The 26,769-nt window shown below is 35.9% G+C and overlaps 1 protein-coding gene and 1 long non-coding RNA gene across 5 annotated transcripts; one reads left to right on the forward strand and one right to left on the reverse strand.

The window, feature by feature from the left end:
- Nucleotides 1-1,271: 1,271 nt before the first annotated feature.
- Nucleotides 1,272-19,071, reverse strand: LOC127835039 (zinc finger protein 26-like). Of its 4 annotated transcripts, none has more exons than XM_052361229.1 (9): nt 18,962-19,071; nt 17,968-18,139; nt 16,875-17,429; nt 12,375-12,936; nt 10,663-10,798; nt 9,019-9,155; nt 6,356-6,538; nt 3,770-3,924; nt 1,272-2,101 (listed from the first exon to the last, which is right to left on the reverse strand). In XM_052361229.1, exons 2-9 carry the CDS (start codon nt 18,110-18,112, stop codon nt 1,323-1,325), a joined length of 2,652 nt encoding a protein of 883 aa, XP_052217189.1. In that variant the 5' UTR covers nt 18,113-18,139; nt 18,962-19,071; the 3' UTR covers nt 1,272-1,322. The 4 variants fall into 4 exon arrangements, with proteins under 4 accessions (XP_052217189.1, XP_052217190.1, XP_052217191.1 ...); XM_052361230.1 differs by having other exon boundaries at nt 18,975-19,043; XM_052361231.1 differs by lacking the exon at nt 18,962-19,071 and adding an exon at nt 18,739-18,794.
- On the forward strand, nt 16,149-26,717 carry LOC127835040 (uncharacterized). The gene is made up of 4 exons (XR_008028318.1): nt 16,149-16,413; nt 16,852-16,966; nt 17,992-18,064; nt 26,061-26,717. It is a non-coding gene; the product is annotated as an uncharacterized LOC127835040 (long non-coding RNA).
- Nucleotides 26,718-26,769: the final 52 nt, after the last annotated feature.

Here is a 26,769-nt window from a genome sequence, read left to right on the forward strand (position 1 = left end):
CAGACGTTTTAAAAAACCTGCTTCCCCCAACTTGCAGCGAATTACAGCTGTAACTAGGTACTGTTTTTAAGAGATTTTTAGGTGTAGCATCTCCCTGTGGCATTGACTCATCTTGATTACTAAATTGATGGCGACATTCCTTCCATCAACCCTGCACATCAAATTTATATGTGTCGCGTTCTGAGAAAACTGGGCTTAATGCATGTGTGTAGTGTCGTCCCAGATTAGCCTGTGCAGACGGCACAGGCTAGTCAGTGATGACACTTTCCGCTTTTATGGTATTTTTAGTCCCTCCTTACCGAAAATCAAGTTAAGGTGGAAAGTGTCGTCCCTGATTAGCCTGTGCGGACTGCAAAAGCATTAAGCCCAGTTTCTCAGAACGTGACTCATATGATGCTAGGTAAAGGTGTTCTCTACATATTGTGGTGAGCCTGTTTTCAAGTAAGAAGCTACTGTGACCTTGAACTTTGACTGGTTGACGTAAAAACTGACTCCTTCACTTATACCTCAAATAAATAGTATTGGTGATCTTCATTTAAGAGTTCTCTGAATATCCTTTGAAAATAAAATGGTCAATAGAGAAAACATTTAACATGTAAAATACTTTTCCATGTCGAATGCCTATGCAAATGATCTTTTACCTGTTGACCTGAAAATGAATGGGCGTTTTCCTTTCCCTCCAAGTAACACCCATACCTATAGGATGATCGGAAGTCATAGCAGTCTCAAGATATAGTGAGAAAATTTATGTCATGTTACAAACCCCCTGTAATCTTGACAATTGAAACCAAAATCACGAAGCATCCTCCTCACCTCACAAGAAACTAGATTACCATTTGAAATGATGGTAGACCAAAGTGTTCTCTAGTCAGAGAGCAGAAACAAGAGACTAACAGACTGAAGCAAACTAATTTACAAACTTCTTCATGGGGGAAGGAGCATACAAATTAGTTCACCACTACAGATCAATTAAAAGTATACTAATATCCTTTTGTTCAGTTAAAGTTGCAAATCCATCCATTACCTAATTAAGCAACAAAAAAAGGTAAATATATTTCAGCTTGAAATCACAGCTATGATTTCAAGTAGTTCAGTTGTAATTGCAGGTTTTATTACATTAGCTTTTGAAGAAAACACAACTTTTTATTATGATACTGCTAAAATAAGAAATTCAAAAAATACCAAGGATGTAAATCCACAAGTGGTTCATACACATTAGTTTGTGCATATGCCACATGCTTTAGAAATAATGAAATCAACAAACAAATCTCTTTAAGTTAAACAATAACAATTTAATTACAAATATTACAAAGAAGGTTTTATCACGAGCCTGCATCAATGAATTCAATACTAGTTTGGTCATTAACAATCTGCCATTCACTCCCTGAAGTATTCGCTTCCAGTACATCCACAGCCTCCTTCTCTTCTGAACTCTCCTGTAGCGTCACCCCACCAAGCAGTTCCCCACCGTCAGGCAGACGGAATGTTATCGTGTGCGTCGTTACACCATCCTTATTAAAATTGGTTTCTATGGATGTCTGAATATCGCCATTTTGAATTTTCGAGACAAGATCATGCGGTTCCATGCCAAGATCCATCTGATCATTGGATTGCATCGAAATAGCAGACAGCGCGGAGTAGATCAGATTGGTGGCGTTTATTTCTGACTGAGATTCCGAGCCTTCATAGTCAACAATCTTTTCATACTCTTCAGCAGAAATCAAAGCCTCGCTGTTTTCATTGAGCTGTATTTGCAGCTGAGCCAGGTGTTCTTCTCCGCTAGTGGCGGACACAGGAATATGTAGCACATGCTGACCGCCGGAGACCGTATTTGTGTGCTGCACAAAACCCAAGATGTTTTCCTGCCCAGGTAACTTGGTGCTTGAGAAACTAGTTTTCACCACCGGCCTGCCATAACTGGCCCGCGACCTTCGGGGCTGGAGGGTGAGACCGCTGTGTGAGAGAGGGGGCTCGATTGCACCGACATAATCTGCGTCAATAGGCAGAAGGCCATTCTTGTGATCAAGAAGGTGGTTCTGATATTGTTGACCGTTCACGGTTCTGTAGAGGCACAGACTACAGCAGAAAATGCCACCAAGATCTGAAAAAGGTCAAATAATATATTAAAATGCAATTTTTGGCTCCCCTCTAAGTACAGATTTAAATTCAGTAATAAGAAAGCTGAAATAATATACTGGTAACCTATACATTCAACATTTTATTTTCTATGGAGGAAATTAATATCCAGATTTAAGCATCTGCAAGAAACTTTATTTTCTTAAAAAATAACGTCTTAGAACATTTTGCAAATTGCATGTCAATAAATCTGACAGGGCTCGACACTAACGGTGGTCCGTTGAACCGGTGTCAGTAAAAAATAGGGAGGACCAGTGAAACTAGAAATTTGGTTGATCTGTCGGACCAGTTAAAAATCCTGGCCAGCTTATTGTGAAATACTGGTGGAAAGCCGTTTTCATTAATAAAAAACTATATGTTCATAATAAACCGATAATTTCATCATTTTTTGTATGGGCCAACTCCAGACCGGGATAACAATAGCATCATATTGAAAATTTCAATTTTTCTAGATGCCTGGATGACAAAAACCTGTTGTCACATCAAAAAATCGATTTTCGATCCGCAAATGTCTCCAGAAAATGTCTCAGACTTCGCTGTGATCGATACACAAATTAACTTAAAATTCTAATCGTTCGATCGGGAAATGAACAAAATGGTATTAATTTTTTTGAAAAAGCAGCAATAATCAGCATTTTATCGATCTTAATACCATCAGAATATACTTTGTTTACCGTAAGAATTTATACTGGAGGGCGCCGAATAATGTTTTGATATTGCGGGAAAGTAAACGTGCGTATTTTCAAGATTACAAGTTTTCGAGATGTGGAATTTCATTCTTCGATTGGTTGAACCTACGCCAAAAAACCTAAAACTAATGAAGAGAAGCTTGAAGTACAGCGAAAATATGAAAGGGATATTGAGATAGTTTAGTAGATAGTATAGTTTTCTTTTTATAAATACACAATACATTGTGGATAGTCCAGAAAGTAAGTTGGAATTTAAGTAAAATAACAGAGACATTGTCGGACCATTTGAAATCTTGGAGGACAAGTAATTTCTGAAAGCTGGTGGTCCTTTGGGTCAGTAGGTAAAAAAAAGTTAGTGTCAATCCCTGTCTGATTGATAACTTTACCATTACTTCTTTACCAACAAGCGAATAATGTATTATCCAATTTCCATTCACATGTTCACTCACAAACTTTAAATTCCTTAAAACACAACTATGTTTCTATAGCATAATAGACCATTCTAATAACAGAACAAAAAGGTGAACTTCTTTACCATGCTGGATTTTTTTCCACAATTTAGCTAAGAATACATGTCCATTGTATCATGACTAAAATAAAACCTGAATGCACACTGAATGCCTCGTCAGGCAATAAAAAATATTTCCAGCAAGTTGAGTGATGTAAGGATTTATTTTACTGATATGAGCCTCATTCTGCGAAAACAGGACTTAATGCATGTGCACAAAGTGTAGTCTCAGATAAGCATGTGCAATAAACACAGGCAAATCAGGCACGACACTTTCCACCTTAACTAGATTTTCGCTAAGATAAGACTTCATTTAAACAAAAAATTCAACAAAAACTTAATACAAACATGCATTAAGCTCCATATTCCCTGAGTGCTGCCCATATTTTCCTACATTTCACTACTTAACATACACTTTAGATATCATGTGACTGACCTGGGTGCTTGTTCTTGATGTGCACCTTGAGTGAGATGGCCTGAATGCAGGCGTAGGGACAGTGGGGGCACTTGTAGGGCTTGAGGCCTGTGTGGCGCATCCGGTGTCGCCGTAGGGAGTTGTGGTCGCTGCACGTGTAGTGGCACACATTACATCTGCAAATGGAGAGCAACAGTTACACAGAAAGATATAGCCCAACTAGCCAATTCGTTGAATTGATATCCCCCGCTTTTATACTTCTGGACATAAAAGTTTTCTGGAGGGATGGACAACATCAACGTGCATCATCCTCTTATCCATATATATACTCATACCAAGTTTCAATGAAATCCGTCAAAGCATTTCTCAGATATGGCTCCGAAAACACAAAAAACCATTTTTTCAAGATACAAAGGGCCATAACTCCATTATTATCCGATGGTGTACAATGCCATTTGGCGTGCATCATCCTCTTATCCATATATATATACTCATACCAAGTTTCAAAGAAATCCCCCAAAGCACTTCCAAGATATGGCTCCGGACACAAAAGTGCCTGACGGACGGAAAGACGGACGGACGGATGGACAGACAACACTAAAACAATATCCCTCCGCCTATGGCGGGTGATAATAATAAGATTCAACTGAAAGTGACCTTTATGCAAAAGTATATTAAACAAGGGCTGTTTGTGAAACATGCATGCCCCCTTATATGGGCTATAAGTTGTAGTAGCAGCCATTGCGTGAATACGTTTTTTGTCACTGTGAATGGTGGTGGTGATGGTGGTGGTGGTGGTGGTGGTAGCAGAAGAAATAGTAGTAGTAGTAGTAGTAGTAGTAGTAGTAGTAGTAGTAGTAGTAGTAGTAGTAGTAGTAGTAGTAGTAGTAGTAGTAGTAGAAGTAGTAGTAGTAGTAGTAGTAGTAGTAGTAGTAGTAGTAGTAGTAGTAGAAGTAGTATAGTAGTAGTAGTAGTAATAGAGTAGTAGTAGTAGTAGGTGGTGGTGGTGGTAGCAGAAGAAATAGTATTAGTAGTAGTAGAAGTGGTAGTAGTAGTAGTAGTAGTAGTAGTAGTAGTAGTAGTAGTAGTAGTAGTAGTAGAAGTAGTAGTAGTAGTAGTAGTAGTAGTAGTAGTAGTAGTAGAAGTAGTAGTAGTAGAGTAGTAGAGTAGTAGTAGAAGTAGCAGTAGTAGTAGTACTGTAGTAGTAGTAGTAGTAGTAGTAGTAGTAGAAGTAGTAATAGTAGTATCAGCAGCAGCAGAAGCAGTAGTAGTATTAGTAGTAGTAGTAGTAGTAGTAGTAGTAGTAGTAGTAGTAGTAGTAGTATGCATTACAAAAATGCAGTTAGCCTTACATTTGGTAAAATTTAAATATATTACAAGGGAGGCAAATCTGTAACAATAAATTTAAACTTATTGCATTTGTTTCCCCTGTAGTGTATTACCTCCACTGTCCTGCTTATATTTATATTAATCAACAAAATTAAACATTAACACAATATTTAATATACAAAATATACAAAATATCTCATACAGGGGTTTTTATCTGATTTTGGGGAAAGGGCCTGGCCTTTTTTGAGGGGAAAAAAATTGCGCGAAACGTTGAATTTTGGGGGAAAAAAATCTGCGAAAAGCCGGATTTTGGGGAAAATAAGGAAAGTCTAAAATAATCAATTTAACATATTTTACTGTTTTTAAAACAAATTCAAGGCAACAGATAATTTAATTATGCAATATTTTTCTAGTTTCTACAGTGGATCAGGTTAAGTTATATATAAAAAGGTAAAAAAGGGGAAAATGAAATCTAGGGGAAAATTTACCAGCTGAGGGTTAAAAAAATCCGAGGGGAAAGGGCCGATTTTCGGCGGGTCCCAAAGAAGGAAAAAAAAACCCTGTCATATTCTGATAATATTTTTACTGATCCACTGTATTTTACTAAAAGGATGATTTTTCATTGGACTGATAATTATAGATTTAGGATTACAGACCAGTTGCTTCAGTAATATTGTTCAGAGTGTGCCCTGTTGGCTGTGTATGCATTCTTGAATAATCATTAAAAAACCATTTTACTATTTCGAGTCACCGTGACCTTGACCTTTGACCTAGTGACCTCAAAATCAATAGGGGTCATCTGCAAGTCATGATCAATGTACCTATGAAGTTTCATGATCCTAGGCCCAAGCGTTCTTGAGTTATCGTATGACAACCACCTGGTGGACGGAGGTACCGACCGACCTACCGACATGAGCAAAGCAATATACCCCCTCTTCTTCGAAGGGGGGCATAAATATCCTTACAATGAATACAGCTGTTTCTGTGTTGAGTTCAATGGATGAAAGTGTATCATAATAAATGTACTCTAATGACAACATTAAACTCGTAAAATACATGCAATAATTAAACTCAGCATGAATTATGTATGAGGCAATTTACGGGTGTAATATATGCTAATAGCGTTCACAATTGTCAGGTAACTATGTTTCCTGCTATAACAGTTATAACACGGAATAAGTGTTATAATTTGTATCTTTCTACCTATGAAATAAGCAGATTCAAGTTCATTCAACAGTTTTGGGCTCAACTCCCCATGTATTTGAGACCCAGTCTTACTTAAATGGTTTTTCCCCTGTGTGTGTTCGCTGGTGAAGAATGAGCATAGCCTTCCTAGCACACGTATGTTCACAGAAGCTGCACTTGAATGGTTTGTGGCCGCTATGGACCGCCTCCCTATGGATCCTCATGCACTTCTGGCTGGCAAACACTCTGCTACACACGTCACATATCCGACGCGAACTAGTCCAACAATAATTGTGCTCATGTGAATCAGCAGAAACAACATATTTATCTCTCTCTCAACTAGCCTTCAAATATTGCTTGTTATGGTATAATTTATAGTAAAAAGGGACTGTTTTCAAAATAGCTCTGACTCTTCTAGGTTAAAAGCAATAATTATTGTAAGCAATTATCAAGAGAAAACATGAAATCTATGGTATACTTAAAAGCAGAGGCTGAAACATTTAAAAATCGCCAAGAGTTACGTGGACGTTGCTTTGGCTTTACTGATTTATGCCTTATGAGCATGGTTTCAAACCCTGACATTTGAGCAAAATTTCATTAAATCAATCAAAGAGTATAGAAAGAACAGGCATTGAATGAACAAGGAAAATGGACAGGAAAAAGGAGGCTCAAACATTAAACTTTCGTGTGTGACCTTGACTTTAAGCAGGCGTGAACAATGCCTTTGCACATCATCTTAATGTCCTAAACATTTGAGCCAGGTGTTATCAAAACCTTTTTAAAGGCACATGAAATAAGAAACAAACACAAAATGTAGGCTAGAATATTTGACCTTCAATCTATTTAATATTTTTAATTAAAGTAGTTATTAATTACATAAATATTAATAAAATCATTTATGAATCCTTAACCTTACCCCAGAATAACCCAAATCTCATGCAAGTCACATGATTTTTCAAAGCTATCACACTTCTGCAAGTGCACATTTGTCAATGGTCTTTTGACTAGTTTTAAGTACTAACATAATGGCTCTCAAATAGGCAGCTCTATGCCTCAAGGTGTATTTAATAACCTTAAGTCCTTTACGTGGAAGCCTCCATTTTGAGCCAGGGTGATTCACTCATGTTTTCTGGTAATTGGACATTTTCATAAAAATCCTTTATTGGGGAAAGGTGTTAAACAAAAAATTCAAGCTAAACTATTGAACTTCAAGTGTGACTTTGACCTTGATGAAGTGTCACTGACTCGTGCCTTTTGCACACCATCTCAACGACCTTGACATTCATTGCAGCCAAATTTCCAGAAAATCTTTCAATTGGAAATGAAGATATAGAGCGTGCATGAACATAAAGGCTAAACAATTTGACCTTGAAGTATGATCTTTACCTCAAGCATGCCTTATTATTGTAGCAAAGTTCGATAAAAATCATTCAATTGGTATGGGATACATTAACTGTACACAAAAACAGAGACCAAAACAGCTTACCTTGAAATTTGACCTTCAGCCAACATGACTGACTCATGCCTTGAGAGCATGTTCACAATGACCTAAAGAGTATTAGCATGATTTCTTGAAAATCCTTTGGGGTGTATAGGAAATAAGGAGTGGACGCAAAAATGTGGGCTAAAAACTTTGACCATGAAGTACCACCTTCACCTTGATCTAGCATAACTGACTCATTCCTTCTGACATTGTCATGAAACCTTTTACAAGGCACATTCATGAAAATTTTTATTTTTCAAAAGATATAGGAAATATGGAGCTGAACAAAAATTGAGACTCGAACCCTTGACATTCATGTTCGACCTTGAGATGGCATGATTGACTCGTGTGTTTTAAAATTGTCTCATAGGTCATCACATTTGAGGCAAGATTAATGAAAATTCTGCATAAGGTAAAAGAGATATGGAGCAGATATAAAAGTGTTATTGACGGACTGACTGACATATGGACAAGGGCTTTACTACAATCCCCCACCTGCTTCAGGTCTGGGTATTGATTAGGCATTACATTGTTATATCATTCAGATCCATGTCATCAATTTAAATCCAAAACAAGGGACAAAATTGTCACAAAACCAGGTTTTCATTGTAAAAAAAAATCTGATTAAGGGAGACAACTCAAACTGAACTTTTGAAATGAACAAACAAAATTAACCCCCTTTGTAAGTTTGTTTCAAAATAAATCTATTTTAAGTTGTGGTGACCTTGACATTGGAGATATTGACGTGATTCTTTTGTGCGACACACCGTCCCATGATGGTGAACAAATGTGCCAAATAATTGTAAAATCTCACAATAAATGACATAGTTATGGCCCAGACAAGCTCATTTATTGCCAATTTTGACCTTTGAACTGAAAGTGTGACCTTGACCTTGGAGATATCGACGTAATTATTTCGCGCGACACACCGTCCAATGATGGTGAACAAATGTGCCAAATGATTTTAATATATGACAATGAACGACATAGTTATGGCCCGGACAAGCTTGTTCCGCCCGCCCGCCAGCCAGTCCGCCAGCCCGCCCGCATTCGCCAATCTAATAACCAGTTTTTTCCTTCGGAAAACCTGGTTAAAAAACGTAACTATAGCTGAACCAGAATGGTCATTAATTATTTGTTGCTTTTGTTACAGTGATCGTTGCGAAACAAATAATACTAGTTTTAAAGAGTGTCTTGCCTTTTTGAGAATAGATAAATAAAAGCCAATTGCAAACGTTAGCACGTTCTGATTTACTAGCCATAAACTACTTACTCGTCAATGTTATGTTGCACCTTTTCCCTCTCCAGGTGAGTCTGTTCATGATTCTTAAGCTGGGCAAACTGCTTGAATCCTTTGTCACACTTCGCGCAGACATACGGACGGTCAGTGCCATGAATTTCCATGTGAATCTATGTAAAATACATGTTCACTCTGTCAGAAAAAGCATCTTGAACATTCTTATCAATCACTTTGCCATTTATATTCAGCCACATCAACACATTTCAGTATACCATTTTTCTATGTTGTGTTCTTCCTTTTAACAGCCTCATGTGAATAACATTTTCATGCAATGTTTTTAAAATGGAGATTATTTAAAGGGGCCTTTTCATGTTTTGGTAAGTTGACAAAATAAAATGTTTCAGATTCGCAAATTTTCGTTTTTGTTTTCATACATGTATTTGTGAAGAAACAGTAATAATGAACATTTACCATGCTCTAAAATAGCCATTATATGCATCTTTTTAAAAATCTGAAAATTATAAAGTGTTGCATCGCGAATCGATTGAATAATTTGGAGAGTTCTGTTGTTGTCGTTATATTTTGTGAAACTACGAGGATTGCTTATATTGAGTATAAAATACATCCTTCTTTGTGTGAGCATGGATGGCTGAGTGGTCTAAATGGGTTTTTTACTCCAGGGGTCAGTGGTTCGAGCCCTGTTGAGGGTTCCTTTTTTTTCTTTTATTTAATTTTATTCTTGATTTTTTACTGGAGCTTTTTAGATCCAATGTTTACATTTATCAATATAAAGCATTTAATGTCAAACTTCAATACATGCCAAAATCTGTGAAAAAGCCCCTTTAATGTACATACATCCAGAAGTTTTGTTCTTGATTGTTCTGATTTAAGTACCCTGAAGTAAAATATTTAATTATATTTTTACATATACTAAGTAATAAAATAATGTATAGGGCTATTTGCTTAGGCTGTTTGTATAGCCTTTACTGGGCCATATTCAAAATATAAAAAGTATCTTTGTTTCCATTATACAGTTTAACCAGTTTAACAAACTGTTATATAGCCTATATATATTTTCACCCCAAAAATGATGGTTTTAATCTCATATGTTTAAATAGGTTATCAGTGTACATGTAGTAATCAAGTCTTTAGAAGTTGCCTGATTTGTTAGTTAATTATTTTCTATTTTATTTAGGTTCTATCAATTATAATTCAAACCAACTCCAAATTTAAATTGTATTGACGCTTAAATTCCCAAGTACCTGCAGACTATTTATGAACGTCCCAATTCATTATCATACATCACCAGGAGTATCATAATAAGACCTAATTTCATTGAAATTGTGACTTAAAAAGTTATCCGATCAGTTAAATCTATATGTAACAAAATCTGACAAACAATACTGGTTATATATATTAATAACCCTTTCCCCCATAAGAAGCAAAGTGAAAATGACTACATTGTACATGCAAACAGCATAAAACCAGAACCGCCTGCATGTAACTCGCTGTCTGTTCAGGTTTTATGCTGTTTGCTGCTCATCAGTATCTAAGGGTTAGAGATGAGGCCTTTAAAACTTGAATCTTGTAAGAAAGATCTTAAATTAAATTTGATTTTCTAAGGGACTACAAATGCGTGAAAATACATATCCTAGTGGTAAAGGGTTAAGGACTTACCCTCAATTTGCTCGAGGCATCAGTCCTGAAACTGCAGTAATGGCATTTGAAGAGACCCAGGTCTTCATTGTGGGATTTCCATGCGTGAATCTTCACTGCTTTCCAGACCGCAAATGTTTGGTCACATGATGTGCACCTGCAAGACAATTGCAAAAATTAACTGCAGTCCATTTATGTTTATAGTAGTTTATGTGTTCTTTATTAAGCATAAAGGTATGCATCAGAACTAGAAATTATAGAATTGTTGATTGTGTCATCAGACGCCGGACAACTTATGTGACATATGGGTCATTGTGTCACAAAGTAAATTGTTCAAGCTACTTGCTAGAAAGCTTAAAATTTAGTTCAGAATTAAAATCAAGCAAGAAAATAAGCAACTAACACAGAAAAAAAAGCACAGTAGTAGTTTTGTATATTCATTCAATGAGTTGTATCTTCTATGAAGTTTAACATTTATAGCTTGATTAGTTGCATTACAGTCATGCTCTGGACAAATGAAAGGGGCACCACCACCAATAAAAGTTACACAAGTATCTCTCCTGATTTCCTAAGTTTAGTTTAAACCTATTTATTTTAGCTTGATTGCATCGAAAGCCTAAGGCTTATTTGAAATGCTCTCAAGTCTGTTTCCTGGGACTAAACCAGTACTTGGTGTCTATGGGGGAAATCTAAAGACTACTCTAACATTAGGGATCTTACCCGTGACCTCCCGATTGCTAGGCGGACACCATATCCACTACACCACTGTGACACGATTTCCTAAGTTTGTTTAATACTATTACATACAATATAAAGTGAACCGGTGAGCTAAGTGGAAAAATATTTGGTTTGAACAACTAACCTCAGTAAAATGGGCAAAAGTCTGACTCAAATAAAGACTGATTATGGAAACACTTCCGGTGAGGAAAAATGTAACCCAGTCTTTTTGGGATTAACAAAACTTTACATGTATTTAACAGATAAATTTAGAGAGAAAACAAGAGATGTGTTTGTCAGAAACATAATGCCCCCTATTGCGCCACATTGAAATATAATTTCAATATACATATATCATTTGGCAGGTTTACAATTTATCTCCCTTTTAAAGCTTATTACTTCCCTTGGATTGTATTTTTTGACTTTTGACCTTGAAGGATGACCTTGACCTTTCACCACTCAAAATGTGCAGCTTCATGAGATACACATGCATGCCAAATATCAAGTTGCTATCTTCCATATTGCAAAAGTTATGGCCAATGTTTAAGTTTTCGGACGGATGCACAGACTGACAGACGAACAGTTCAACTGCTATATGCCACCCTACCTGGGGCATAAAAATAGCTAAAAGGATGAAAAATAACAACCATGAATTAATTTTATGTAAACTTGCATTTAAGAATTAAATTGAATTTAATTAAGCATTGCTGCAAGAAAATCTAATTCGATTGATAGCATCAAAGGCATGATGCTTTTAAAGATTTAGAGACACTTTCAGTACTTTTTCTGGTGTCTTTGAATTTCCATATCAATTTATATAATAAAAGACTATTACATTGTCCTTCTCTGGAAAATTACTTCAAATCATTAAGTATTCCCCAAACACTGGCCCTTTCATATGATTTTTTAATCCCCTGCTTTGAAAATATTTAAAAAATTCACAAAGATAATGAAATTTATCCAAATAAAGACCAGGTGAAAGGATTCCATGAACACGGGAGAAATAACTCACTTACTTGAAGTGATTTGCACCTGGTGTAGGATCCTTCACATGGTATTCCTGATGTTTCTCCAGCAAGGTCTCCTCTGCAAACTTCGCTCCACAGTTCTTCTCATCACACCTATAGCCTGTAATTGGCTTTACATCAGACGGTGTCTCCTCCTTCTTTTCCTTCTTCTTGGTGCGTCCCAGGTAGTAGTCGCTCTTCAGTGCGGGAGGTGGTCGCCTTTTCCGTCTGCTACGAGTGCTGTATGTCTGCAGACTTTCTATCCAGTCCTCGTCAGATCCTGAGAGTGGCATGTCCACACTTTCAATGTCCGCATTTTCATCAGCATCGATTGGCTCCACTTTTGGAATGCACTCAGATTTTTTCTTACGGCCCCGTTTCTTGTGTTCCATTTGCGTTCCGGTGTCGACTTTCCTCGGAAGGTTTCCCATCTGGAACTCGGTAACTCCATGAATGTTGGTCATGTGAAGCTTGCAGTCATTGATGGACGTAAAGCCCTCACTGCAGGTCCCACATAGGTAGAGTTCCTTTGTTAATGGATCCACTTCATTTGCAACGGTATGCTTCACATCTGAAAAAATTGAGTTTCTAATTAATGAATGCTAACAAACAGACAATTGATGTAGATCTTTGGGTCACTCGATCCAGATCCATTCTCATCCCTTAAAAGAAGTAAACGTGACAATAAATGTTAAAATTAGTTAAACTTGAAGTAGGGCAGACAAGCCTCTTTTTCCATATCCAATACACATGCATGACAACATTGAACAGGGCTCTCAGAAATGCTTAATGCGTATTTGTACCCATAAATTTGAAAAATGACGCTAATTGGAAGCCAAATGTGAGTCCCCAGGATGCACCTTTTTGAATAACTGGGTTATTAACAAACAAAACCTGTAAAGCAGCCTTCTATTTAAACTCCAGCCAACACGATTGATGTCCTCACACCTGTTTAAAATCGAATAAATCAAGTGAAGTAATGTTTCTAAATTGTTCGATAGTTGTTCCACATCCCATCCTCTAACGAGCTAAGCCTTGATGCTTTATCTGACAGCAATGATTAATGCGGTTTGAAATTGCCACTTGCTGATGTGTTACAAGTTTACAGTTTTATCTTCCTAGAAGCTTGCCCCAACTCGACATTCACATCAAAGACCTTTTTATGTCTGCCGACACCATTCACAACTTGCAGTTTTTAGGACATACCGGGGTAGATTTAATTCATGTCATCCAGTAACACTGTTGTGGTTGTCAAAGACTTTTGTATTTAACTGGTTTTATTGTTGTTTCAAATGGAAATATAATTGCAAGGTAATGATAATGTTTTGTTTACAAAAAAGTAAATGTTTATAAGTGGGGTGTGTATGTTTATACATTAAGCACTTTTATGCACACTTGATTTAAATGAGCTGTTTATTTTTTTCTATATGATTTTTGATTACAGTAACAATAAAAAGAACATAATGAGTGGGATTCCTAATGTCAGGTTTTTTCCGCTCCATTTTGGGAAAACGCCACACTGGAATTTTGGGAATTTCGCGTCGTGAAAACCCCCATGTTGGGAAAAAAATTAATCGCAAAATTGGCTCATTTGGGAAAGTTTATCGCATGTACATAGTGTTTCTTATATTTCAAAGAAGCCGTTAACTGCTAAATAACGATTATTTTGATAACTTATTATTAAAATTTTACAAAATATTATGAACATGAGTGATAAGTGCACGTTTTTAATCTGAATTTGGGGAAAAGGCCTGGCCTTTTTTTAGGTGAAAAAAATTGCGCGAAGCGCCGGAAGTTGAGGAAAATAAGGAAAGTCTTAAATAATCATTAACATATTTTATTGTTTTTAAAAACAAATTCAAGGCAACAGATAATTAAATTATGCAATACTTTCTATTTTCTACACCGGATCAGGTTAACTTTTATATATTTAAAGGTTAAAAAAAAATAAAAAAATAAAATTTTTTTTTTTGGAATTGGGATTTTTTTTCAATTGGGAAAAAAACAACCAGATTTGCATTGGGAATGGGGCCAAATTTCGGACCCGTGGCATAGGGCGGAAAAAGCCTGATTGTACATTCTGTATTTGGGTTTTTAATAATGAAACCAACAATTATATTATTATTTCACATTCATTTTTTATTTAAATGCATTTTTTTGCTGAAAATTTGAAGATAAATGCAATATTTATTGGGAGTCCTTTTTTTTCCCTTTTGGACTTCTACTTTTTCCAAGTAAGGAGTCCAAAGTAAGGAGTCCAAGGTAAGGAGTCCAAGGACTCCTGTTTTAGTAGTAAGACCCCTGGAATTTCTGTCATTGGATCAGACAGACTTATATGTATCCAGCACAAATTCAAAATGCCTTGCTTCACACTGCAACACATTATGACATCATCAGTTTGGGATTATTTTGCATTCAGAATATAAATGATTTTTTTCACACATCAATTATATATAGTTTTAAATGGCTTTTCTGCACAGAGAAAATACGCAACTTGTACAGTGTTGTTTCAACATTTTGGTCATGGGGCCCGGTCCTTGCGGATTCGGAAAAATCACATTCTTTTGACATCATCGAGAAATTAGTATTGTTGTGTTTTTGCCAATAGATACTTTAACATTGAAAATATTCAATAAAAGAGATTTTAATAATATATTTACTAAGTTTCAACTTATAGAGCTTGATGGGATATGAAATTCAATTAGAGACTTATTTCAATTTTTTGTAACCTACTAAACCTTCAATTGGGAAATTTGAGAAAAATATATGCTTTTTTCCATTGGGAAATAGGTCACTATACTGGCCCCTAAATGGAAAAAAAAACAGCAGGGCCTAAAAAGGTCCAAGTCACTTATCTGAGACACAAATGAACTGAACTGTTGTGTGCAGCCCAAGATATCATTAGAACAAATGTTGTGACCAAGTTTTATGAAGATTGAACTATAAATGAGACTTTGAAGAGTGTTAAGAAGGTTTGCACCCTGGCGGCCATGCTTTTCAACAGACCGGAACCATTTACAAACTAATCCTAGATATCATCACACAAATATTCTGACCAAGTTCAATAAACACTGGACTATAAATGTGACTTTAAGAGTGTTAACAAGGTTTACTATAGCCATATAAGAAAGAATGCCCCGCCCCCTTGCAACCATGTTTTTCAACCAACCTGAACCATTTTATAACACATCCAAGCAGGGGTTTTTTTTATGAAAAGGGGAAGACGCTGGACGCTGGGTTAAAGGGGAAAATCGAGCGCGAAAGAGACATATTTGGGGAAAAAATAAAAACTGTTCATTTCAATGTCTTTAACTCACCTACAGACTTCAGGTTTTTTTTAGAAAAAGAGGCATGTCTCTGACCTTTTTGTTCTTAAACACATAAACAAGTATGATATTAAAGTCAAAGTCCTAAAAAAGTTGCAGGTGTAGATCTAATCATGGGAAATGTTTTCAACTGGGGCCGGGGAACGATGTCAATACTATGATTTCAATTTCATGATGAATGGGTTGACGATCTAGATCTGCTACAGTATTGGCAGGGAAAGGTGCGGCAGCTGCCGATTGTCTACTTTTACTTACACAATAATCCGACAGTATTAATCGATGTTGATTACATGTACCTCCGAATCCTGCTGGGTTTCAACGGTTTTTGATGATTCATTCTTAAAAAATGCGTCAACGCAATTAATTTTTTCCGAGTCCGAACGATTTATTTTGTTCGTGTATGAACACCAATTGTGAGACTTTTTTCTGTTTTAACGTTTTTATCTTGGCTTTCTCATAACCCGGATGAAAACTCGACTGGTTTCCGGTAATTAATTGACGAAACACCCTTCTCGCGCAAGACCGGAATCCAGTAAAATAGTCACATGATTAATACGATTAGTTGCCCGGTTTCCATGACGTAATTTAAGAGCTATATATAGAATCACTGGGATTCCCAGATTTGAGTGTTCGTCGGAAGAGAGAGAGAGCGAGAGCGTTGTACATGGTACAAATTGGATAAGTGTCGACTTCCCAAAAGAAAGAAAAACATTTCCTTGAGGGTAAAATATTATATTTTGGTGAAAATATATATATATTTGGAGGGGAAATGGTATTTTTAGGGGAAAAATTCTGGTAGGGGAAGACGCCGAATATCGGCGTCACTTTCTTAGTAAAAAAAACCCCTGCCAAGATATCATTGAGACAAATATTCTGATCATGTTTCATGAAGATCAGACAATGAATGTGGCCTCTAGATTGTTAACAAGGTTTTACTATAGCAAAATAAGGAAAAATGCCCTGCCCCTGGCTTCCATGTTTTTTAACCAACCGAAACCATTTTCAAACAAGGCAAAATGTAGACGAAGCACAAAGCACAGTGCACGACTGACAAAAGGTGATCACAAAAGCACACCATTGAGCATGTTGTGCTAAGGTGAGATAAAAACACACTGTTGTATATTGCAATGTGAAGAACTATACTAGTTACATATTTACAGAGTAAGACACTTCTGATACCTACTTGTGACATGCTGTGAGCGACTCGAAGTGAAATGATACATGGGATCTTCTTCAATGTACTTGCAAGGATCTGCCTGAGTTGAGGAATCCAAGGTATTGCCCACTTCAGAATTCTGCAAATCTTGTTGGTTTGTTACAAGTACATGCACCAATCTGTTTGAGCTTACGTCAACATTTCCACAGTTCTCCACTATCATTTGGCTTGCGTCACTTTCTGTAATAAGCTGATTATTGGCATTGTGTTCGTTTTCAATGGCAGCACTATAATTGTCCACTGAGGGCAGAATTTCACATGAATCACTCAATGCAGCCGTGCCAGAAGCGATAGATACATAAGCTGCAGATTCCTTTGTATCACTTTTGGTACAAACGCTATCTTTATTTTTACTGTTGAGTAAAGACAGTATTTGGCCATTACAAGGAACATCTAATGTTTCAACTTGACTATTAAGATTGTTTGTTTCATGAAAAGTTTTAGCCGTGGAATGATTTACTTCATTCTGCATTGTTTCTAAAGGCAAATCATTTGAGGCTATACTCCCTGCTGTATGTGTACCTAAAATAAAGAGTAATATATACATTATTACTTATTGTAAAGAGTTGTCAGTAACACTTGTACAACTGCTTTTACTTCTATGTATAATTTACAACTTTGTACAGGTAAGAAATTTACTATTTATTTAACATTTAAGCATGTAAATTTGAATGAAAGGATAATTTAAGAATTCACGTCTTAATAATTGGATAATTTATTTTAAGAACATGATTTTTTTATTTTAACGAATGGCAAAATTGCATTTCTGCTATATATCAGAATAATGTGCTTATCAAAATTATATCACTAGTAACTGATACAATGGTTTCAAGGGACATATCAATGGCTGATATGGTTTTATATTTCCAAAGCATTTGTTAAAAATTTGCTTCCTTATCACATCAATCTCATAGATTTTGTAAATACTAATAGATTATTGTTATACAAAATGCGGGAATATGTATTGATTGATATGTATCTATATATGTCAGCGGAAAAATTGTCAATAAGCCCCTTTAAATTGTCAATCTTTAACCTCTTTAACTTAAGCTGAATTTACCATCAGGAAGTATCTTCTTGACAGGGATGTGAAGAGCACGAACATGCTGACTGACTTCCTTGGTATCTGTCGCTGTGAAGGCACAGAATTTACACCGGTAGGTGGTCACTGCCTCCACAAAACTGTCCAAGTCATCGTCCTCCATGATGGCTTTGTAGTGAGAGTCTATTCACTAGAAATGAAAATAAAGTAAAGTCCAACATATATTTCAAACAGACACCATTTGGCCCCAAGTTAGGAAGATAAGAAAACACAAGTAAAAATAGTTATATTAGAACTGGAGAAAAATAGGAGGACAAAAAAGATCACTGCTAGAAATGCTAGTTGTATGCTCTTCCGTCCGAGTTTTCTGGGCTAGTTCTTCATAACTTTCTCAGGCTTTTGCTTAAGAACTTAGACATAGGCTTGTTTCAGTAACTACTATTTATATTATATTTTTTCTGAGAACCCTTCGCCAAAATCAACCGAAACAGGTGACGCAGTAAACAACTTACCTGACCTCGTCAGCTGTCATGGCGGAAACTAAATTTTACAGAAAAAAGGGGAAGCATTTTTTTATCTTGATTAATAAATTAATGGACTTTTAAACAGTCTTACTGTAATTTATTTTTATTTTGTATACTTTATTTTATCTGATTATTTTCAATTATTTGTTACATCGACCTATAAATGTGACTCTAGCCTCCAGGATACATCTGCATCATCTCAGAAATTCAAGCAATTGCCATATTAATTAAAAACCTATATGAACCAAAAGAAAAACACACACACTTCTAATGTTAATACCGGGTAGATGCAATATGTATAATTCTGAAGTAATAGTGGTATGTAACCTATAAATTTAGCTGTAGGGTGGTGTTATACATATTCTCGAAATATTGGACAGTAAGACACATACGAAAGTCAACATATTTTATAGACACATGTTAAATGTATAATAATAAGCAAAGTATTGTTGGATATCAATATTTTATTTTCGTTAGCAATGCCAAACCTTTGATATTCACGTTTGTTGAGTACAGTTGTCGAGATTTTTAAAGCGCCATCTTTTTATCTATTTTCTAAAAAACTTCACCTAACTGTAAAGGGTTATCTTACAACTCGCCTCAAACCAACTCGCCCCAGTACAACTTTCCCCAAAATAGGTCAACACGCCCCTACCGAAACACAACTTGTCCCAAATGTACTGACATTTGTCATTACATATTTTTGCATATACAGATACAAGTTTATTGAAAATAGGTATTATTCTAATAAACATAAGTTTTCGGACACTTACAGTATAATGTCGTGTCCTAAAATTATGATATTCAAAATATTCACAAATACTGAAAATACACCTTAAATTCACTTGGTGTTCCTATATCCCAGTGCATAACGTCATAAAAGAATAATAGCGTGTGTTTATATATACTTTCCGTGTACTATTATTTAATTAATGGCATGTTTTCAATAAAAAAAAATTGTGCACCCAAACAAACAGTGGCGAATTTGATTTTGTTGTCGGAAACACATTTAAATTTAAGGCGCAGTAATATTTGAGCCCATATGTCATACTTATGCAGGAACATATAGCTGTAGGATATTGAATTGTGCTATGACAATACAATCTCCATGCAGCGTTGTCGTTCCAAGCTCCCACATTCATGAATTAAATGTAACCGTCTTGCAAGAGATTGATGACATTTATGAACAAAACACCTTTTTTCATATGGAGACACATTTAAATATATTGATATAAATTGATATCATACAGTTCTTCCTTAAACTCCGAGACTGTATTAAGCAAAAGTTATTGTGTCTTTCCTGTAGCCCCTTTATTAATTATCGAGTGAAACCATTGTCTATTACCGGTATATTGCCTTTCTACCAAATAACGTAAATGTAAAGGTCAAGTGACTTCTAACATTCATCTGCCAGGTTTTATAACTGTTATAAGGTTGTAATTAACATGGGTAATGTGTCACCGAATAAACGCAAATAGGTTTATATTTTATCGAACGTTTACATGTAATCACACATTTTTTCCCTTAGACCATTTAATAAATATATTTGAAATAGGGATATTACGCTTTGAAAATTATCAACTTTATTGTCGATTTCTCAAGTAATGTAATATACCAGTCTTGATATTTTAATCAATTTAAACTAATAATAAAAAAAACAACGTTATTTTACAACTTTTATTTTCTTCGTCGTTGACGGGGCCTTTTCACGTTTTGGTAAATAGACACAATTAAAAAATGTTTCAGAATTGCAATTTTTCGTCGCAGATATGGCATTGGTGGGGAAACGGTAATACTGAACATTAACCATGCTCTAACATATCAATTATATGCATATTTTGCCGATTTAAAAATCTGAAAATTAGAAAGCGTTGCAACGCTTAACGATTGAATAATTTGGAGAGTTCTGTTGTTGTCGTTAAATTTTGTGATACTACGAGGATTGCCTATATAAAGTATAAAATACATCACTCATTGTATCACGGATGGCCGAGTGGTCTAAGCGATAGACTTTTACTCCAGGGATCAATTGTTTGAGTTCAGTTGAGGGTTACTTTTTTCTTTCTTAAATGTATTATTCTTGTTGTTTTTACTGGAGCTCTCTAGATCCAATGTTTACATTTATCAATATGAAGCATTTATTGACAAACTTCAATATGCCAAAATCATTGAAAAGGTTCCTTTAAGATACCTTGTTCTTGCTATTTTTTGTGACTTAAAATCCCGGATAGGTCATATATTTTAATTATAAAAAGTAAAGAAATATTTAATGCAATAAAATAACACACGTGTAAGCATGCATATAGAATACAATCTTATTATTAAAAAATGTTTTATGGCAATTATGGTTTCTTAGATGTCAGGACTTAAAAGTACCCTAATTAATGTATTTACAGTCTTCTGTAAGTATGCTTGTATGCATGAATGTCATTATTTATCCATCCTTATGTCCGTCCGTCCATAAGCGACTGAACGTTTGAACAATCACACGAGTTCAAGAGTTTTTTGTAATTGTTTCGTCAGTCCGTCCGTTCATTCGTTAATCCATAAGCGACTGAACGTTTGCACAATCACACGAGTTCAAGAGTTTTTTGTAATTGTTTCGTCAGTCCGTCCGTTCATTCGTTAATCCATAAGCGACTGAACGTTTGCACAATCACACGAGTTCATGAGTTTTTTGTGATTGTTTCGTCAGTCCGTCCGTTCATTCGTTAATCCATAAGCGACTGCACGTTTGCACAATCACACGAGTTCAAGAGTTTTTTGTAATTGTTTCGTCAGTCCGTCCGTTCATTCGTTAATCCATAAGCGACTGAACGTTTGCACAATCACACGAGTTCAAGAGTTTTTTTGTAATTGTTTCGTCAGTCCGTCCGTTCATTCGTTAATCCATAAGCGACTGAACGTTTGCACAATCACACGAGTTCAAGAGTTTTTTGTAATTGTTTCGTCAGTCCGTCCGTTCATTCGTTAATGCATAAGCGACTGAACGTTTGCACAATCACACGAGTTCAAGAGTTTTTTGTAATTGTTTCGTCAGTCCGTCCGTTCATTCGTTAATCCATAAGCGACTGAACGTTTGCACAATCACACGAGTTCAAGAGTTTTTTGTAATTGTTTCGTCAGTCCGTCCGTTCATTCGTTAATCCATAAGAAACTGAACGTTTGCACAATCACACGAGTTCAAGAGTTTTTTGTAATTGTTTCGTCAGTCCGTCCGTTCATTCGTTAATCCATAAGAAACAGAACGTTTGCACAATTACACAAAATTGTTTCCCTCACACCATTAAATAAATATATTTGAAATAGAGATATGTCGCTTTGACATTTTGTTATTGTCCATTTTTATCGTTAGCGCAGTCGGTTAACGTTCCGATAAATAAGATGTCACATTCGTTATTTTTTGGTTGTGCGTTAAAACCTCATGCAGAGAGGTTATTTTTTATAATTATGAAAACTTAAGTAATTTTTCACGTAATGCAAATAACATGTACATGTATAAGTATTTATATAGAATACACTCTATTATTAAAATAAGTTTTTTTCGTCCGTCAGCCGGTTCATCCATTAGAGACCGAACGATTGTATACTCGCATTAAATTGTTCCCAAAGAACATTCAATGAATGCATTTGAACCCTTTGACAAGAAGCAATTCGGTTGGCTCGAATTCCGGATGACTCGATTTTTTGTTGTCGGTCCCGGCGAGTTAGCGCCATCGGGTTTCGACTGTATGCAATAAGCTTTGTCTTGTCCGCGAAAAAGCTATTGATAGCGAAATAAGGGTTAGATACTTTTACTTTTAATAATTGTTTAATCAATCACTAACAATTATTTATGCACACTGTAGTTTTATTTAGTGATTTGGCAAAAAAATAATTTTACATCGCAATTTTGTTTTTACTTTAACTAGTACTTAACGGTCGACAACTTGATGTGTATTTCTCATTATTGTTTAAGCTACATCAACACGTGTCTTTGATCAATAACTCTTGCAAATCAAATACGATTTATGTTTCAAAATCCGTTCAAGGCCTGGCTGAGACTTTTCAATATTTAATCAACCGTTTGATAGATTGCCGATTCAATGAACACATATGATTGAATATTTTATTACAAAAAACGTTCTCATAATCATCATCAATACAGCAAAAGTTCAAATACTTGTAAAACAAAACCACACTAGTGATGTTTATTAATTATGATAATTATTTAATGCACATAGCACAGTAAAGTGAAAACATGTACTGTATCCCTATAATTTATAGTAAACCGATTTTGTCCTTTGTTTTAATTAACATATATGAATTAAAATAATCTATGTAACAGTCAAAAATATGTTTGCGTTTTCTTCTAGTATATTACAAAATCTCACTTTTTTAAATCGCATTTTTCATTTAAATGTTCATATTTTGATATAATATACACCCATTGCATAACCATTAATTATCACAATACGATCATATAGACGTTTTGAAAGTTTGAAAGTAACGCCTAACATAAGCTGACGTATAATTCAACGTCCGCCGGTTGGTAATTGGGCCATGCTTAGTTGAGATCGACCGTATTGTCATATTGAAGTATATGGTTGTAGAAATGAAGAAGTTAATGTAAAATAACCTAAAATAATGAGCGAAAATCTCTGACCCGGCTCCACCCCAACCCACATAACTATTGACATGACGCCTTATCTATGATCGTTCCGCCCACTAGAATTGATCCACCAATCAGCGATCGATTAATCGGGCGCACTCGTTAGCAACGACCTGTCCGCCATTTTCTAGACAAGCTACATGTTTAGGTTCACTTTTATCCCAACGAGTTTCTTTTGTGTTTCTCTTTAAAAAACGATTTAAAATGTATAAACGGTGTCAATGGGGCTTATGTCATTCGGACAATCGATATCCTGAAAGATTAGTTGGTGACATTTAATTTATATTGTTTCCAAAGCCGAAAAGAGATCTTGAGAAGTGTAAGAGATGTATAAATACATGCGGTCGTCACCACGAACAACTGACGTCAACACTGTCAATGACAATTATAATATATTTTTATTGGATATACTAGCAGATTTAAATAGTTTATGTTATCGATCTGATTATCACATAATATTTCACTTTAAAATAATAGTTTTATCAGTTACTAGGTCAGAAGCGAGGTTCATCTGCATTCCTTAAAGAGAAATAAAACCCGGCATGAAGCCTAAGTCATGCTGTGTTTTATTACTCTGATAGTAATGCACTTAATTGACATCATACATGTTATTTGATGGTGACATGTGATATATTATCTTATTAACGGTATCTACACATGTGGTGTCACCAATACACGCTTTTAATCCACACTAGGAGCTCGAATGCCTAGATCTCATTTTTCAAACGAGTTTCGTTTATTTTGTTCGGATTAAAAAACGGAAATGAAATATGGCAAAAAAACGGTGTAAAAAGGGTTAATGCAACTCTGACATTTGGTATCCAGAAAGATAAGTTAGATGAATTAAATTTATACCATTTCCACGCGGCAATGCGGTCTTGACAAGAGCGAGTGGAAGCTTCAAGAATTACCGAGATCCCCTTTATAGAACATTAATTTATTTCACAAACTTGAAATGTCATATAAGCAATAACTAAGAATTATTAAGTATGTATTATGTCACGTGTGCATGTAAAATAATTGAGAATTTTGGTACCCAATTCGTGTAACGTTACGAAATCCCCGTTAAAATCGCGTTTCTGTGTGTGTCAGAAACAAAAGAAAAACATTTTTTTATTATTTTAATAAAGACGTATCGATAAATGCTATTGTTAAAGAGTTATTATTACTGATATTAGTTAACCAATAAAAGCGGTAACTTCGGGGAAGTCGGTACCTGCGCGCGCGTCTGATATTGGTAGCCTTATTAATTTATAATAGCCTGACCGTATTCCATTTCGTACACCGCTTATTTTATATCAGACAATGTCCAAACTTACTGTGTTGTTTTTGCGCTTTAAATTATAGTGATTGATAAATGTCCCATAAGCAATGTTTAATATGATTTATATCACTTTTATACACAATAACATGTGGGATTGAGGTACCCACCCGGCGTCAGAAAGCGCGTAAAACTTCACCGAATTCCCAGTTATAAAGCGCTATTTCGTGTCAAATACACGGGTAGGGGGGAATGTTTCGGTAATAATTTTGTTAATAACACGGGTAAATACCGGTGAAGTGTAAATTTATTGCAAATACCACCATTACACGTAATCACGGGTTCGATTTCGGTAAGCGCGCAAGCGTTTGAAAGCGTGTTTAATGTACCGATTTACCCGTTATAAATAGCTGCTGTTCTCTTTAATCGTATATTTTTTGCATTTGCAGAATAACTAAATGGCATCAACCCCTTTACAAGTGTAATATGGTGTTAAACAAGTCCATAAAATCATCCTGAATATCGCGTAAATCTATATGCAGTCTATAGGCAAAGAAGCCATTTTGGTGTTAGCTTGTCTAGGTTTTCTTCCCGCTGAGCCACGTGATTAAGTGGACGGAGCGATCACTGATAAGGCGTCATGTCAATTGACCCAGGGGTCAGATCAAAATTCCAAGTAGTGCACTATGGCACTTACGGTACGCTCATAGCTACCATGTGTGTAAGTTTCAAGGTTCTAGTGCTAATAGTGTAGGAGGAGATAGTGGCCAGGACGGACGGACAGAACGCGGAGATAACCACATAATAGATTTCAAAATCTAAACGCGGACCCTAAGTTCAAGGTTAAGGTTACAGGGGTCAAAAATTTATGCGCATGGAAAGGTCTTGTCCAGATACACATGCGAACCAACTATGAAATCAATATCTGAAGGGACACAGACGTTATGCGTTTTTTTAAATCGCGGTCGCCGATTTCGAAACCTGAACGCGGGCCCCAAGTTTAAAAAATTCATGCGCATAGAAAGGTGTTGTCCAGATACACATGCATACCAAATATGAAAGCAATATCTAATGGGACACAGTAGTTATGAGCCTTTTTAGAATCGCGGTCGCAGATTTCGAAACCTGAAAACTGACCCAAAGTTCAAGGTTAAGGTAACATGGGTAAACAATTGTATGCGCATGTATAGGTGTTGTCAAGATACACATGCATACCAAATATGGAAGCAATATCTGAAGAGACACAGTAGTTATGAGCCTTTTTCGAATCCCGGTCGCAGGAAAATCTCCTACCCGGCCCCACCCTTACCCGCATAACTTTTGACCCAGGGGTCAGATCAAAATTCCGTCGCTGTCACCGTCGCACATATGCTCATAGCTACCATGTATGTAAGTTTCAAGATGCTAGTGCTAATAGTGTAGGAGGAGAAAGTGGTCAGGACGGACGGACGGACGGAGGGCGGAGATAACCACACAATCCCCACTTTTTCTCCGAAGAGCGTGGGGATAAAAATACAACTTCATAAGCCTACGGCACTACGTTGCATAAAAAAAGAAACTTACATACTTAATTTATGTCATAGCCCATTGAATTATAAACAACTTCAATTCATTTTTTTTAATTTAGTGCATTTGTGCTTATGTTGTAGTTTACATTGCATATTTTATTTCATAGGTCTACGAACATGAAAACATAGACGGTGAAGCTGTCGATGATGTTGCTGATGATGATTGACATTTACACGAACCAATTGTCCAGGAACGTGTTAATAGTTTTCTAGACAGCAGGACAATACTTAAAGACAATCATGGGGACCACACAACAGGTCCAGAAGTTGAGAACACAAAAGATCCAGAAGTTGAAAGAATCGGAGCATTTAAAAGGTTGTGGATGTACCATTAATTGCTATGAACAATATACCACCGCGGTATTGTACAGTCACATCCTTGATAAAAAAGATCACAGAAAGTGGAGAACAATACGATGCAGTACATAATGCAGTTATAATGATGAGGCCAAAAGAAAAGGCAGCGTTTGTCGTATGAATACCGTTTTAACAATGAAAATGTGTTCACAATCTTTTTCATAAGGACTTCAGAAAATGATCAAGTTCATGGAAACCATTGTAATATTGGTAAGAGATATTATCTTTTTAAGACACACTGAACACTGAAAATATTATTTTGAAACAACATTAAATACTAAACTTGTCTATCTGCGTTACCTTTGTGGTGGTCACCGGGGGGGGGGGGGGCATCTGTATCTATGTTGGGACCGAAACATAATGCGTCATAGTCATTCACGTACTCGATGATATGGTCATCATGAGTTGCTTTAGGACAAGGATGTATATGTAACATTTATTTAATATATACATTGAAAT

The sequence above is a fragment of the Dreissena polymorpha genome, chromosome 6 (assembly GCF_020536995.1).
Source record: "Dreissena polymorpha isolate Duluth1 chromosome 6, UMN_Dpol_1.0, whole genome shotgun sequence".
Lineage (NCBI taxonomy): Eukaryota > Metazoa > Mollusca > Bivalvia > Myida > Dreissenidae > Dreissena > Dreissena polymorpha.

What these genes read in the sequence shown, in the direction of transcription:
- LOC127835039 (XM_052361229.1), bottom strand. Translation starts at nt 18,112, where the DNA reads ATGGAGGACGATGACTTGGACAGTTTTGTGGAGGCAGTGACCACCTAC. An exon ending in ATGCCTCGAGCAAATTGAGG is followed by an intron (nt 9,156 to 10,662) that starts GTAAGTCCTTAA and finishes TATTTTACATAG; the next exon opens with ATTCACATGGAAATTCATGG. An exon ending in CATCAAGAACAAGCACCCAG is followed by an intron (nt 2,102 to 3,769) that starts GTCAGTCACATG and finishes GACCTTTTTCAG; the next exon opens with ATCTTGGTGGCATTTTCTGC.